The 14163-nt window shown below is 41.8% G+C and overlaps 1 protein-coding gene across 29 annotated transcripts in view; it reads right to left on the bottom strand.

Annotated features, from left to right (window-relative positions):
• Window positions 1–4301: 4301 nt before the first annotated feature.
• FNBP1 (formin binding protein 1) overlaps window positions 4302–14163 on the bottom strand; it is a 148584-nt gene continuing 138722 nt past the window's right edge. For 17 of the 29 annotated variants that reach the window (XM_043530230.1, XM_007061059.4, XM_037879325.2 and 14 more), the window contains one exon: window positions 12355–13278. In XM_043530230.1, coding sequence (XP_043386165.1) covers window positions 13100–13278 — 179 coding nt within the window. In that variant the 3' untranslated portion in view covers window positions 12355–13099. Of the gene's footprint in view, window positions 7797–12354; window positions 13279–14163 lie in introns of those variants that run through there. The other 12 variants (XM_043530232.1, XM_043530221.1, XM_037879332.2 and 9 more) reach the window with 1 other exon arrangement.

Below are 14163 nucleotides of genomic sequence, written 5' to 3' on the forward strand. Positions count from 1 at the left end.
ATATGTTGTTTTCACTTTAGAGTAGCACTAATCAAAAGTAAAACTGCTGAACTTGCTTGAGCCAGAAGTGTCCTAATAACTGGATCTAGTGTGTAGTTGGTAAGGAAAAAACACAGCTTTTTGTCTTCCAACTCTCAGCCACCCTTCCAAAACTCATAACCAGAAAATGAACTTTATTCTGTAGTTGCTAACATTACTAGACAGTTTGTGACATTCTAAAAGATGTAATCAGAATGTATTTCCCTTTCTCGTGATTAGATTGTTTCTAGACAAACAACTCTATTGTTGCGTGAACAAAACCCTTACACTTCCTACTTATAAGAAAACTCAAAGCTACGTTGTGCAGCCATCCTTGACTTTGGACCTGGTGTGTGATCAAAGTTCTGATACTCTTGTAGCAGGTATCTGAAAAATTATTGGGCCAAAGCCGTCACTGCTACCTGTAGCGGAGCTGTTCCTCAGCGTAACACGGTTTGTCCATTTGATCCAAACCACTCTGACTTTCCTCATGGCCAGTTCCCCCTCTTGCTAGACAGTCTTCCCCGTTTTTTCCTGCTATCCAATTCAGTGCGGCCTGCGCAAGGTGAGGTTAAAGAGAAGGCTCTGTTCATTTACTGTATGGACTAACAGCCCTTCCATTAAAAGCTCTCCAGTCAGCTGATGTGATGTTTCTTCTTTCCTGGCTCTTACCCGCGTGTATTAAACAGGGTAACAAACCCATCCTCTCTGCTGCTAAGTGGCAAGGCTTTCTAGAGGCAGTTTTTAGCCCATCATTAGCAGCTGCAACGCCTCCCCCACACACATGCTCCCTGTCCAATGCCTTCCTGGTGCTATTCAGCCTATGAAAATAAAAGAGGATCTTTAAATGTGTGACTATTGTTTATTGCTCTGCTTGTAGCTTGGCTTCAGCTCTGTGCCTTTTCAGGTCCTCACTATGACCCTTGCTCCATTTCTCTAATAATGAAGGAGAACAAAGGTGCAGCTCTGACCATTCCTTCCTGCTGCCTTCCACATTCCTGGCTGTAAGAACAGCCACTGTGGTTTTATGGTCTCTTGTTGACAGCACCTGACCCTATCTACTGGATGATGATGATAAATAAATATCACTGACCTCTGGTTGGCCAGGGCTCCTTAGTGCTGCTGACCAACAGAAACAGCTGAACTTCTAAAAGTAACAGAGGAGTCCAGCTGTAAATAAAGATCTGGACTCTTAAAAAAAAAAAAAGTCAACAGCTGGCTGCGTTGGGCAGATGCTATTACTCCCTCCTCCGTTTGCAACGATGAGCCCGATGCTGCTACTCAGCTTCGCTCTGCATGTGAGCTATGTAATAGCAAAGCTCCTTGGCTCCTGGAGGAGGTTGATTTCAGTGCACAGGGGCGAGTGGCAGCGGTAATGGAAAGCCTGCAAGGAGCTACTCAATTTTATGGTGAATGATGCAGTGAGTAGTAGCAGATTCAAGTTATGAGGAGGAAACAGGAGCAAAGGATGTTTCAGGCTGGTATCCTCAAGCCAAGGAAAATCTTAAAGTAGACAACTTGATCCGGGCTACAGCTGAAAGGCCACAAGCGTTGCAAAGTCAGCTGGGGTGGCCTGTGTAGCCCAACCTTTAATTCACCAGCAGATGGCAGCATTCACAATTGCCAGAAATACTGCTGCTTTACATCAGGCATAAATATTTGCTACCACATAGTTGTGGGAGATTTCTCCTCTCTCTATTCAGGGGCTAGTCATCCCTGCTCTTACATTCCCTGTACAGAGACCTAGCATGCACTGCCCTGTGTTTTGTACAGTAACAGAGGTTAACATCTTAAATTCAAGGCTGTTTCTCTGAAGCAGTGATAGAGAAACTACTTGCAGAAGGGGGAACCAGCAGTCCAGAAGCTAGAAGATCATTTTCTAGTTACCAGCAGCTGAGCTCATCTTCAAAAAGAAGTTAAGAGGGTGGAGTGATCCTACCTTGAACACATTATTGCCGTTTCCACTAGCTCCTTCCATACAAAAGTCATTAAAATGTGAAGTTTGTAAATCAAGAGCTGGTTTGTACTCATGCACCCTTAACTCTGCCCCTGATGTGTATGCATTACAAGACCATCTTCATGTCAGCACAGGCCCCTCTTCCTTATTCAGTGTGACTCATGAATGTGCTGTTAGTGCAGCAGCTTTATTTTTATTTTTTTGGTATTTTTTATCCTCACGTATTGGCCTCCCTTCTCTTCTCTCCTGTGCACCATGCAAGCTCTGAATTCAGTAAGGCAGGGGCCCTGTGGACTCCTGCCACTTAACGCCTCACCTCCATCTCATCCATTATACCCCATTCAAATTCTAGAGTGAATAAGGCAGCACCTTTCTGGACCCAGCTTTATTTACCATCCAACCTGTGCATGGAATGAGGCCAGGGCTTTTATGGGGAAAAATACGCTCTGCTTGTGCAAATGAAGCGTGCACAGCAATGTAGCTGCACAAGTGGGCAGAGTTAAAGATGCACAGGCAGTGTAGAAATATCCAGATTTTTGAGTCACTTTGCAGCCATAACAGGCTTAATGGTTTTTGGATGGAATTTCGTTTTTAAAAGGAAAATGATCAAAAATTCTACCATGTGACGGATCGTACCGTACACAAAGAGGCAAGGGCAGCTGGGGCCTGAGATTGGATTCCTGCTTGCGTCCACTTACACCAGTCCAATTTCTATCCCATAAATACTCACATCATAAAACTATTCCACTCACCCTTCTTTCCCACATGTGCAAATTCAGCGCTGAGAGATCCTCCATTCAGTGGCAATGTCCATACAGTTACAGATGCACGGGCTATGGCAGCAGAGCAGTGACAAGTTTAGTTCTGTTGTATATAAACTAGTGTTCATGTGCAAAGTACCTTTTCCAGACCTTCAAAGCAGTTAAATCAACCAGACTTTTCACTGAGCCGCTGAAAGGCACAGCTATGCCTCAGTGCCTATGGGCCAGATTTTTAAAGGTATTCGGGCATGGTCGCACCTAACTGCTTCAGGAGTTGAAATTTTGGAAATGAGATGTAGGCTCCTAAATCAGGTTGGTATTGCAAGGCTCAGTGTAGCCACACCTCATACCTTTAAACATCTGTCCCTGTCGAATTTCAAGTATGATGGGATAGCCTAATTTTGCCAATTAATTGATCTTTGACTATTAGCGGTAAATACGCCCAATGACCTGTGATGGGATGTTAGATGGGGTGGGATCTGAGTTACTCCAGAGAATTCTTTCCTGGGTGTCTGGCTGGTGAGTCTTGCCCACATGCTCAGGGTTTAGCTGATCGCCATACTTGGGGTCGGGAAGGAATTTTCTTCCAGGGCAGATTGGCAAGAGGCCCTGGGGGTTTTTCGCCTTCCTCTGTAGCGTGGGACACGGGTCACTTGCTGGAGGATTCTCTGCACCTTGAAGTCTTTAAACCATGATTTGAGGACTTCAGTAGCTCAGACATAGGTCAGGGGTTTGTTACAGGAATGGGTGGGTGAGATTCTGTGGCCTGCGTTGTGCAGGAGGTCAGACTAGACGATCATAATGGTCCCTGCTGACCTTAAAGTCTATGAGTCTATGAAGTTCTCAGCATCTGCCACTTAAAAAAAAAAAAAAAAGAGGTATGCAAACAAACATTTTTCCAACCAGCATAACTGTAGTTTTCCTCTTCTCAAATGACTGAACGGTTTCTGCAAGCTTCCCAAAATCCCCATTCTAAGACTGATAGCTATACAAATTCCAGCCCAAAAGGTAAAAGTTTGACAAAGTATCAGCTTCTCCAGCTGACCCACTGGAAAGAAAACATTTAAGCCATCTTCATCCTAGGCAATGTTCTTCCTGCTGTCAGCACAATTAAATGCCAAATGGTGCCTAAACCCCCCCGTGTGATGTAAAAATTCAAGTACCATGAGTAAAAGTGTTCCTTCACCATCCCACGGATTACAGCAACTAGACACAAACATCACACTCAAACAGATTTGTTTCTCCTCATTTGCCAAGACATGTTGCCGTTGAATATAAAAATTAGAAAGCATCCAGCAATTCACTGAGAATGCGGAGGAAGAAGAAATAGGCAGAGTTCCAAGCTTGTGATTTATATTTGGTTACATTGTGAAGTAACACAAAGTGGAGTTCCCATCTGCAGGTGCATGCGGTAATGGCAGATGTGTCACTACAGATAGAATAGCCCGGCCAATTATAGCAGCAGTGAGTGGCCAGGTGGGTATAGACCCTTTTTTGTGAAACACTTAGGACAGCTTTGCTTGCATCCCCTACATGATTAAGAGGGTTAAATGAAATAGCATGTCTGGAATTAAAGGTTTATTTAAATATGTAGATGACTTTTCATTCATGGTTACAAGGTCAATATTCGCTTTCCAATGGAAGCACTTTATTTGCTTGAATTCTGTCTCCAGAAATGAATGGGCAACACCAGAATCTTTTACATTGGCAAGGAAATCACAACACTGAGATGCCACCAAGAGCTAGAATTCAGTGCGCAAACACATACGCGCGCACACACACACACACAAATTAAAAAAGTGCTCAGCATCATGTTAAAATATAATTTGGCTTCTTTTAAGTCTTTTGACACTTCAAGCAGGAAAAAAAAAAGAATCAATATGCATCAAACCAAAAAGAACTTTTGAAAAATACTCAGCATTAAACACAACTTTCAGTATCAGTGGATATGTTTCTTTTCTTCTGTATTTACAGATGTTAAGAAAGGGTATTAGAAACACTTTTGCTGGGGACAACGGTGAGATTCCATTTCATAGAGTGTTCAATCACACTTTTTCTGTGTGAGCTTAGTAAATTCAAGCAAAGTTTTTATAAACCAGTCATGTGTTTAGCAAGACAAGGTGGGTGAGGTAATAGCTTTTATTGGACAGACAAGCTTTCAAGCTTACATGGAGCTTTTGTTCACCCACCTATGTCTAATATCCTGGGACCAACACAGCTACAACCACACTATATAAGTCATATGTTTAGTCTGTCTCAGTTGTTTGTTTTTAAAGTTAAACTCTATCCCTTACCTACTTCTAATGCTGAATACACACAGCAGAAGAAAGATCTAAACTATAGTACCTGGCTGGTGGTAATTGTTTCCTTCTCATCAGATCATAGAATATCAGGGTTGGAAGGGACCTCAGGAGGTCATCTAGTCCAACCCCCTGCTCAAAGCAGGACCAATCCCCAATTTTTGTCCCAGATCCCTAAATGGCCCCCCTACAAGGATTGAACTCACAACCCTGGGTTTAGCAGTTTTAAGGTCCAGGCTTTTTGAAATGGGGCAGCAGGTTTATAAAAACTCCACAGATGGTCTTCTAATATATCCCTTTCAAAGAAAATCAGTTGGCATGGGCAAAGCTAATGCTCCTTCTAAAGCACTATGTAGCAACACTGACATTGGAATAGTTCAAATGTTCCACAGAGGCTGACAATAATATACTGTCCACCTAGATTAAATATATAAAAGAAAACTCTCATTTTTACATAGATGGCACAAAAAAGGGTGAAAGTCAGCTGATCTAGCTGCTGATTCAACAGTGCATCAGACACAAAGGAATAAATACTGCAGCTAAAAATATTTGTAGATATTTGCACGCCTGTTGGCTGCTTAACCATTTAGATCCCGATAGGAGATATGCTGATCTTGAAAATGCAACAGAATCCTCACACAGGTACGTCACAGTTCTGCATATGAAGTTATAAGAGCAAACTGTGTACGTGGTGGATTTTATTCTGGTATCGAAGGCTTGTGGATCTAAAGAGCTAAGCGAAGACAGTAACAGCGGTGGTATGGATGGCAGTTTAGCTGATTTTGACCCTTCAGACTGTGATAACAGATTGCAGCTGAAGGGCTTCAGAGGTTTCTGAGTTTGTACCATCTGCTTAGACAATGCAGCCTCCTGATCTATGTTAACTTGATTCCAAAAAAAAGTGTCTTCTTGCTTGCTGAGGCTTATAGTTATTAAGCATGATGAAGCATTAACAACTGTAGAAGTGAAGGACTCTCTGCTATTAAAAATATAAGGTTTTTTTATTATTATTTTAAGAGGGACCAAGTTGTGAACACAGCATTTAACCTACCTTAAAGACAACGACCTCATCCTAAGATGGGAAGAGCTAGGTGATACCCTACATAAAGAGTGAACAATTCTTGGATGCTATATTTTAATATTGTCCCTGCCTACAAGGACAGGGGACAGCATTACAACACGCACAGGCCTGCCTGCAAACCAAAACTGACAGGCTCATTTTAGAGCCACTAGCCATGATGGCATCCATTTGAATTCTCTCTTATTCTGAGCCTTTTACAAAAAATCCAGGATATTTCTAAAGAGCTGGGGATTCTCCCCAACTACTCAGACAGGCCTTGGAAAGCTGTTCTTATTACCCACTGGCTGCTGTTAGACAAGGTTTGAGGAGGTATATGATTACTGCACTAGCCTAGTAATGTGAAGATTTTGGGAGGAGGAGCGCGAGAAGCTCATAGTTTTAGGAGCTTAGAAAGCAATCTAACCCCTCTCTAGGGAGTTTAGCTCCAGATCACTTGATATTTGGAAGCAGCATAACTTCCTCTGCACTAGATTGGGGACAAGGTACAGCACCGCCATCAAAATGTTTCTCCTTTAAATAAGATCACAGGACAACAGGATGGTTGATACTTGATGATGGATAAGTCCGAATTCCTGTCTGAAATGCCTGAGCAAAGGTCCAGTCTGTGGCAAGAGGGAGGAGGGGAGGGAAATGCAGGGTTGTTTTTTTTTTTTTTTTAAATGCAATTTCTGCTGTTCAAACACACTGATGAGAGTGCACAGGAGCTCATGCAAAAGGAGAAGGCAGGTCTGAAATGCTAAAAAACTGGAAAGAGATTAAGAACAATGAGCTGCAAAGTGATGTGACCGTTAGGAAGGTATGCGCAGGCAAGGCGACAGGGCGAGCATGCAGGCTGAAACAAGATTCAAATGGAGGTCTTGGTGATGGGGGAAAGGTGGCTTCAAACCAAAATGCCTTTGTGTGTGTTTGTGTGTGAAAGTGAGCCGGAAAGCAAGCATACATTCACGAGTTGCTAGGCTGGCAGGACACAGCAAAGCCAATGGGGATTGAACTCTTTGAGGGAGCACCAGCCATTTTTAAAAAGTAAAAAAGCTGATTGACATTTGGGACCTTTTGGGGAAGGTGTAATATTGACTAATGGGTGTGTAAAATTTAACAATCAAATTCAGGGGTCAGTCCAGCTGCTGTCATATTGTTCCTGTAACTGGCTTTCCACTTGTATGTACCTCTTTCCCTAGCTGTCTGATGAGCCTACCTGCAGGATTAGCGCTAAAGGCACCATGTGAAATGCTGATGGACCAGTGCATACAGTCAGATGGACTGAGGGCCACAGGAGGATAGAATCCCAACTAGCACATGCATGGGATTCTCTGGTTACCCTTTGCATCCAAGTGCAGCCAGCCATTTCTGTCTGGTTGTGGGGAAGGTGGTGGTGGTGGGGTGGGTGAGGTTTGTTGTTTATGCTCTACGGAAGAGCAATGCCCAGTTGGCAGAACAACGGGGAACGTCAATAAGTTAGTCTGAGCCACAAGTAACATGCCATAAAAAAGAGCAAGCGGCTGAGTAATGTTGGGATGGAATTTAGATTTCAGTTTTTTCAAGTGCTACCTCCAGACCAGACCAGGAGTCTGTTTATGTGGGTGAATTTTAACTGCCTGCGGGGTAAACAGACCATTTGTTTCTCCTTCTGTGACAAGCTCGCCCCAGGTTCTTGCACCAGCACAAACACCTTTAGGAATCTAAAACATAAGAGACAAAAAGAAAGAGACTTGGGTTAGAAAGAGGCAGGAGGAAGGGCTCGCCTGAGTGTGGCACTGCTTGGGGGAGGTTAAAGGGGAAAGACAGCACCACGAGCGTTTATCAGACTGCATCATGAAAGGGTTAAGAGCAGTTCTAAGTCAGGGATTCCCTTTGGCCAGAAGCAACCCTCCTTGTTCAGGGTCAGCCACCATGAAGTGTATTTTCTCCTTGAAAATGAAAGTAACTCGGCCCCCGGTGATCCCCACCGTCAGGCAAGAACTTCACCTTGAGCACAGCTCTCCTCTGGTGACCATGCAGGGTGCAAAATTCAAGAATGGTTCCCCACCAATGGGAATCTGAATTGTTTACACCAGATGAAACAATTAGCTTCTTATATCTGCAGGGAACCAGTGGGTGGATTTGGTCAGACTACAGCTCCCAGTGACAATAAACTACTGGGGAAGGCTATCAGGGTAAACATTTTTATATCTGGGTAAGGCATTTTGCAGTGATTAGAATACACTCATCCAAAGAAAGCTGATTGTTCATCAAGTAATAAACAATGAAGACCCTTCATCTTGATGGGAAGTCAAGAAAGAAACAGGAGGGATGTAAACATTCCTAGCTCATAAACATATGGGAAGTTACATTCTTGTAAGCACATACTTCTGGCCCAGACCCAAATTGTCCCCAAAGTTCAAGGGTGTTCTGTTTCAGGGTTTTTGGTTTGGCCCATTAGACGGAAGGACAAAGGATGAATTCCCCCATATATGGGAGCACATTTGAATTTGAAATTATGGTTCAGGGCTGTCTCTAATTTTCATAAAGAAAAGGAAAAAGAAGAAGAGAAAGGTAACATATTAACCACACTGCAGTGTGAGCTCTTTCTTAAAATGTAATCACATCCTTACTGTTAATGAAGTGCTTTTCTGAGTCAGCAGTAGACAAAGGGAGGGTTTGGACCATTTGTTTTGCATCAGAGCAGGTAATCCGCTTATGTGAATAATCATTAGAAAACCCCACAAGAATGAGAAAATATGTTTATTAGAGGAAGAGATGATAGTACAGCTAACTACGGGGAGAGACCCTCACCCAGTAGATGAGTTTTCTTTAAAGAATAAGAATAGAAAAGGAACAATCATATTGACCAGATGTAACAAACTTTAACACAGAACAGAAGTTTCTATAAAAGTCCCATCAGAAGCAGGCAGCAGGAAACACACAAAAAAGTTATCGACTTAACAAGATTTTGTCTTACTCAATGGTTATCAAAACAAAGATTGGGTTAAACAATAGAACAGCAAATAAAACCGCTTTTAATATATATATATATAAAAATCAAAATTCAAGTACCTTTAGTTATTATATTACATTATATACAAATTATTCTTTTTATGGGGAGCACTATGGACATATATTTAACAAAAGGAATTAAACTAAAAAAGATGTTATAATCTGGTTCATAATTACTGTCTCCTAAATATTTTGGCAAGCGTTAAGAAATCATATTGTATAGCCTAGATAAAAAGCGCCTCGGCGTGGTTAAAAAAAAAAAAAAAAAAATCAAGAACCTGGGTTACAGTTGTGGTGAACAAACAGCAGAGCTGCAACCAAGCCAGACTCCTAGAGCTGTCGATCGATTTATATACATACAGTGGGGAGAATGGAACCAACAGTAGCAAGGCGACTGAAATACTAATCAGACTGTGGCCCCAGCATTTGTTTCAAGAAATAAAACCTCTGAAACAGGCTCTGTTCATTGTGTGTCATTCAAACAGCCAATATTTCTAGAGGAAGTGAACAGGGCATGTTTGTTGGGAGCAGCAGGAAATTACTCTAATATTAAGAGGGTAATTTTATATAACTTCTTTTGATTATCAATCTTTATCTCACAGCATTACTCAGAGAAAGACAGTTTTGCTCCTAAGTGGACTAGGAGGTACAATTTCTAAAAATGCAGGAATTGCCAGACTGGATCAGACCAGAGGTCCTACTAGTCTAGTATCCAATAGCTCCAGATACTTCAGAAGAAGGTGCAAGAAACCCTGCAGCAGGCAGTTACAGGATAACCTTCCAAAAGAGGAATTTTATTCCTGACCCACCAATAAGAATCCCTGAAACATGGGGGTTTATAGCCAATATATTCAATTCCTAGTTTGCATATGTAAGTATCTAGCATTAACGGAAGCTGCATGTGTGCACCACAAGGAAAATGGATTACTGTGTATCATTCTTTTAAATTATATTACAGAGGGATAGGAATATTGTCTACAACTATTCCACAGAACTGAGCCAAAACCCTCACTGGAAACGATGAGCCTTTAGTTTCAAGGGCTGAATGAACTGTACCTAACAAATGGTCATTCATTGACAGGGCACGTGCATTCATCTCTTTTAAAGAAAACCATCTGAAATACACCTCTTAAAATAATTGAAGAATCAAATCAGCAGAACAAAAGGAGAACAGGCCTATGCAAACCTACTCAGGGATTTTCTGAAGTGATGTGTACACATCTGGAAAAAGCAAACAAGATAAACATTACTGTTCTTTTTGACATACGGTTTGCTCAACTTTCTTTTGCTGGCTACCATTTTAAACTTAGTAAATAGCCCTTACTCACACGAGCAGTCCCATTGAGTTCAATGGGGCTATTTGTGTAAGGGTCACAGAATTGGGCCTTTTTCAGGTTCCCAGTCTGTTAGCTGTAGGTGTAACAAAATTTACTCATTTGGTGTGAAATCAGCCTAATTTCACTTTAACTAACATTTAGAGGTATTTGCTACCCATTCGCCTTATGCACAAGAAGAAAAATGCTGCAAAAACTTGTAAGGACTTTAGTTTATGGGTCAGTTGTATTTTTCATTTTAATTCTTCTTCAATGGACAAATGCAAATGCTTCCACTGATATAGTATCAGATCCAAATGAGATATTACCCCAAGTCTAGTGGGCCTGCTTTGTTTTTTAAACCTACTGAAAGTTCCTTGAAACACTTAAGTTTGATATCTTAACAACCATTTTTAAGGGGAGGTTCTTTTTATAGATTTTAACCAAATCAAGGAAATGAATTAAGCCCAGATCCTCCAAGGTGTTTAGGCTCCTGACTTCCATTGAAACCACTGGATGTTAGAAGCTTAAATGTCTCTGAGGATATGGGCCTTAAATTGTACTTTTACTGCATATTACAGCTTGTTTATCTGCACATGACTTTGTACTGTTTATTTATTGAAACTGCATGTCTATTTTCTTTACAGAAAACACTCAAAGATCATTAGAAAAAAAAAACAAGGAAACTTAAAAAATTTGAGTCAAACAAATGGCCATGGGCTAATTCCTGTGTAGCACACTGCACACATGATATGCAAGATGATACAGGGTTATTATTACTATTTGCACAATGCCACCAGTGTACTAGATCCTTTGCTAGGTGCCAACTGTGTCCTAGGACCGGGGGATCCCTTCAATAGCCTCATACATTGGGGTGAGCTAAGGACAAAGTGGCAGCCTTTATTAACAAGGTTCTTGCTTTTGCTGGTTTCAGTCAATATAGGTGTTTCACCCTGCCCTTAGACACATAGTTATGCTCTGAGGCATATCCCACCAAGCCTGCTGCTCTGCTCCTGAGCAGCTGACTTCACAAACTGCTCTGCTGATGTCTACGCATGTCAGAGTATTCAAGGGGAGGGGTGAACAATTGCTATTTCAAGGTGGGTTTTTTAAATGTAGTAACTTATCAGTTTCTGTTGGCCCTGTTGGACAACAGGGAATTTTGCAAAAATTAAGCCTGGACTTGCAATGACCACTGTGCATGGAGCAGGCACTGCTTGCAGGTAGTCTCCATACCAGACAGCACAAGGGTAATGATGGAATATCTGATGCTGAGCTTTCTGCCCTTCCCTATATATGGAGTAGGCAGTACTTTCATTCAGTTGTATACCACTTTACAAGGGTAATGAGAAGATCCAGGATGCTGAGTTTTCCCGCACAGACTATCTTGGCGAAGGAAGGGATCCAACTGATCCTATCTTTGCCAGTGCAAACAGAAGACCTCTGGATTATGGAAAGATCAAACAATAATCCAGGCTGTCATTTCAAAAGGACATGCATGGTACTGCATTGCTTAATATTGAACCAAAGAAAAGTGAATTAATAAAGTTGTGTGATTTTGTGCAGGAAGCGTCTCTATTTCTATTGCGTGAAGTCCAGCATGACAGTTACATCTTCCTTTTAAAAGGGACAAAAAGACTTGGTGCACAGAGAATGCTTAGACTCTATGAAAGAAGATGACAACTTGCAGGATTAAATGATTGAAAAATCCATGCACTATTTAACAGTGAACTTCAAAATCTTCCTGATTTGAAACAGGATGTCACTCCCGCAGCGATGGAACCTCTTTGTTTGCTCACTGGACTCGATCAGCAGGGAGATACTTGCAGGGAGCAGCAGACACATACCCTGATTACATGCACATGCTTTTCACTTACACAACACAGACGCTCAGTCATGAGGGGTAAATAGCGACAAGGGAAACAGAACAACAAAAGGCATGAATCCAGGCTCTGAAATATTCCATTGATTGTACGTGGAGCAGAGGATGAAATAGCTAACTGTGCCGTGCATCGGTAGTAACAACATATGCCTGAAAGAGAATTTTCTGAACTGCAACGATGGAGAGGGGAATTCGAGTGAATACCACCATTCTCTTGATCTACCAAGGATGGTGGGGTATTTTGTGGTTACATTTTCGATAGACACGCTTCTCCTTCCCATAAATACTAACAAACTAAATTATTATCCCTGCCTCCATTTACATGGCCCACAGAGAGTAGATTAGGCTCTGAAAAGCTGCCACATTGAAAGACAAACAGCACCCTAATTATTTTATGTATAACATTTCACAGAGTCAGTTTGCAACAAATAGCATACTCCTGACTATGGCTGAAACGTCACTATGAAGTATCAGCTGGATAGCTAGAGAAGACACACAGTTACTCAGAATGGCCTTATATTCCCCACCTTGAACTGGGTGGTATATTGGCAGGAACTGAGCTCTATCCACGGAAGGCTGGCTCAGCGAGAGAAGGCTGGGTATCCCCCTATTGTAACAGTTTTATCCCACTCAGTATCTTCTTATCGGACCAATCTAAATCACAGTGTATAAAGTCATAGGAGTCTGTTAGTTAAGAGTATGAAATAATGCACTTTGTGGCATTATGTAGTCCTTTAAAAGGCTCCATCTGCATCATAGAACAGTTTCAGGGTGGGATGTCCCTGTGAAAGCAAGCAAAGTAATAAAAAGGATATTAAATGTAAGTCATAGCACCTTTGGCATTTTTGTCCAAATAGACTTCGACATAGGATGTCGGGACATAACCTTCCTCATCTTCATTCCTCCGGATTCGCGTCCACCCATCGCCTTTGTCTTCCTCTATTACATAGAGCATTTCACCTTCTGTTACTGAAATTGTGCCTTCATTCTGACCTGAGATACAGAGTATACAGTAGTTTAGGATTTCCTGTCCACAGGAGAACATACAGACCCGATTGTGGCAAACTCAGCAATGGTACTGAAATATACCCTCCTTTAAGCATGAGCAGCATGAATAAGACAGCAATAATTGGGAGAGAACAGCATGTATTCAAAGAACCAGAAGAATGCGACCCTGACATCAGACCTGTATTAGAAAATTTCAGTACAAATCAACAAGTAGACACAAGTGCGCCATGAAATTGGGCCTCCACTGAATATCTTTTAATTAGTATTGAATATTTAGCCTTTGCTGTTATTGTGCTGAGATGCAGCTGCTAAAGGCCAGTATGTTTATTTACCACACGCAGAGTAAATTTACTAGCCCTTGTGTCTGGCAATGATAGGAGGGTCTGTTCATCTAGTCTACAGCTGAATATGGTACTTGTAAATTAAATAATCCTTGCATAAAATCTATTCCTTGTATGCTGAACAGCTCATTTAATACCACTCTCCCCAACAAACTATCCAGTACTCTGCAAAGAGCTTGGGAAATAATTTGGATCAACTTTTGCAACCACCAAAATTGCTGGAGTCTTAGCTCCAAATCCCAGGACTCTGCTGGAGCCTGCTCACTTCTAGCATTCTCTGCTCCCCCTGAGCATCCCACCTTGCTGCAGCTTCCAGAGGCTCTTTATAGGGGAATCACCTGATCCCTCTCCAGGCCCTCCAGCTCTGGCAGGACAAGCCACCATGTTACATCCATTTCTGCTCTTCATGACAGGAACGGTCTCTTACTCTATATGTGAACAGTGCATAGCACAACGGGGGCCTCTGGAGGCTACTTGTAATATAAATAAGTAATAGAGAAGAAGTGAAATGGAAGCAGAGGGTTAGTGG

The sequence above is a fragment of the Chelonia mydas genome, chromosome 16 (genome assembly GCF_015237465.2).
Source record: "Chelonia mydas isolate rCheMyd1 chromosome 16, rCheMyd1.pri.v2, whole genome shotgun sequence".
In the NCBI taxonomy this organism is placed as follows: domain Eukaryota; kingdom Metazoa; phylum Chordata; order Testudines; family Cheloniidae; genus Chelonia; species Chelonia mydas.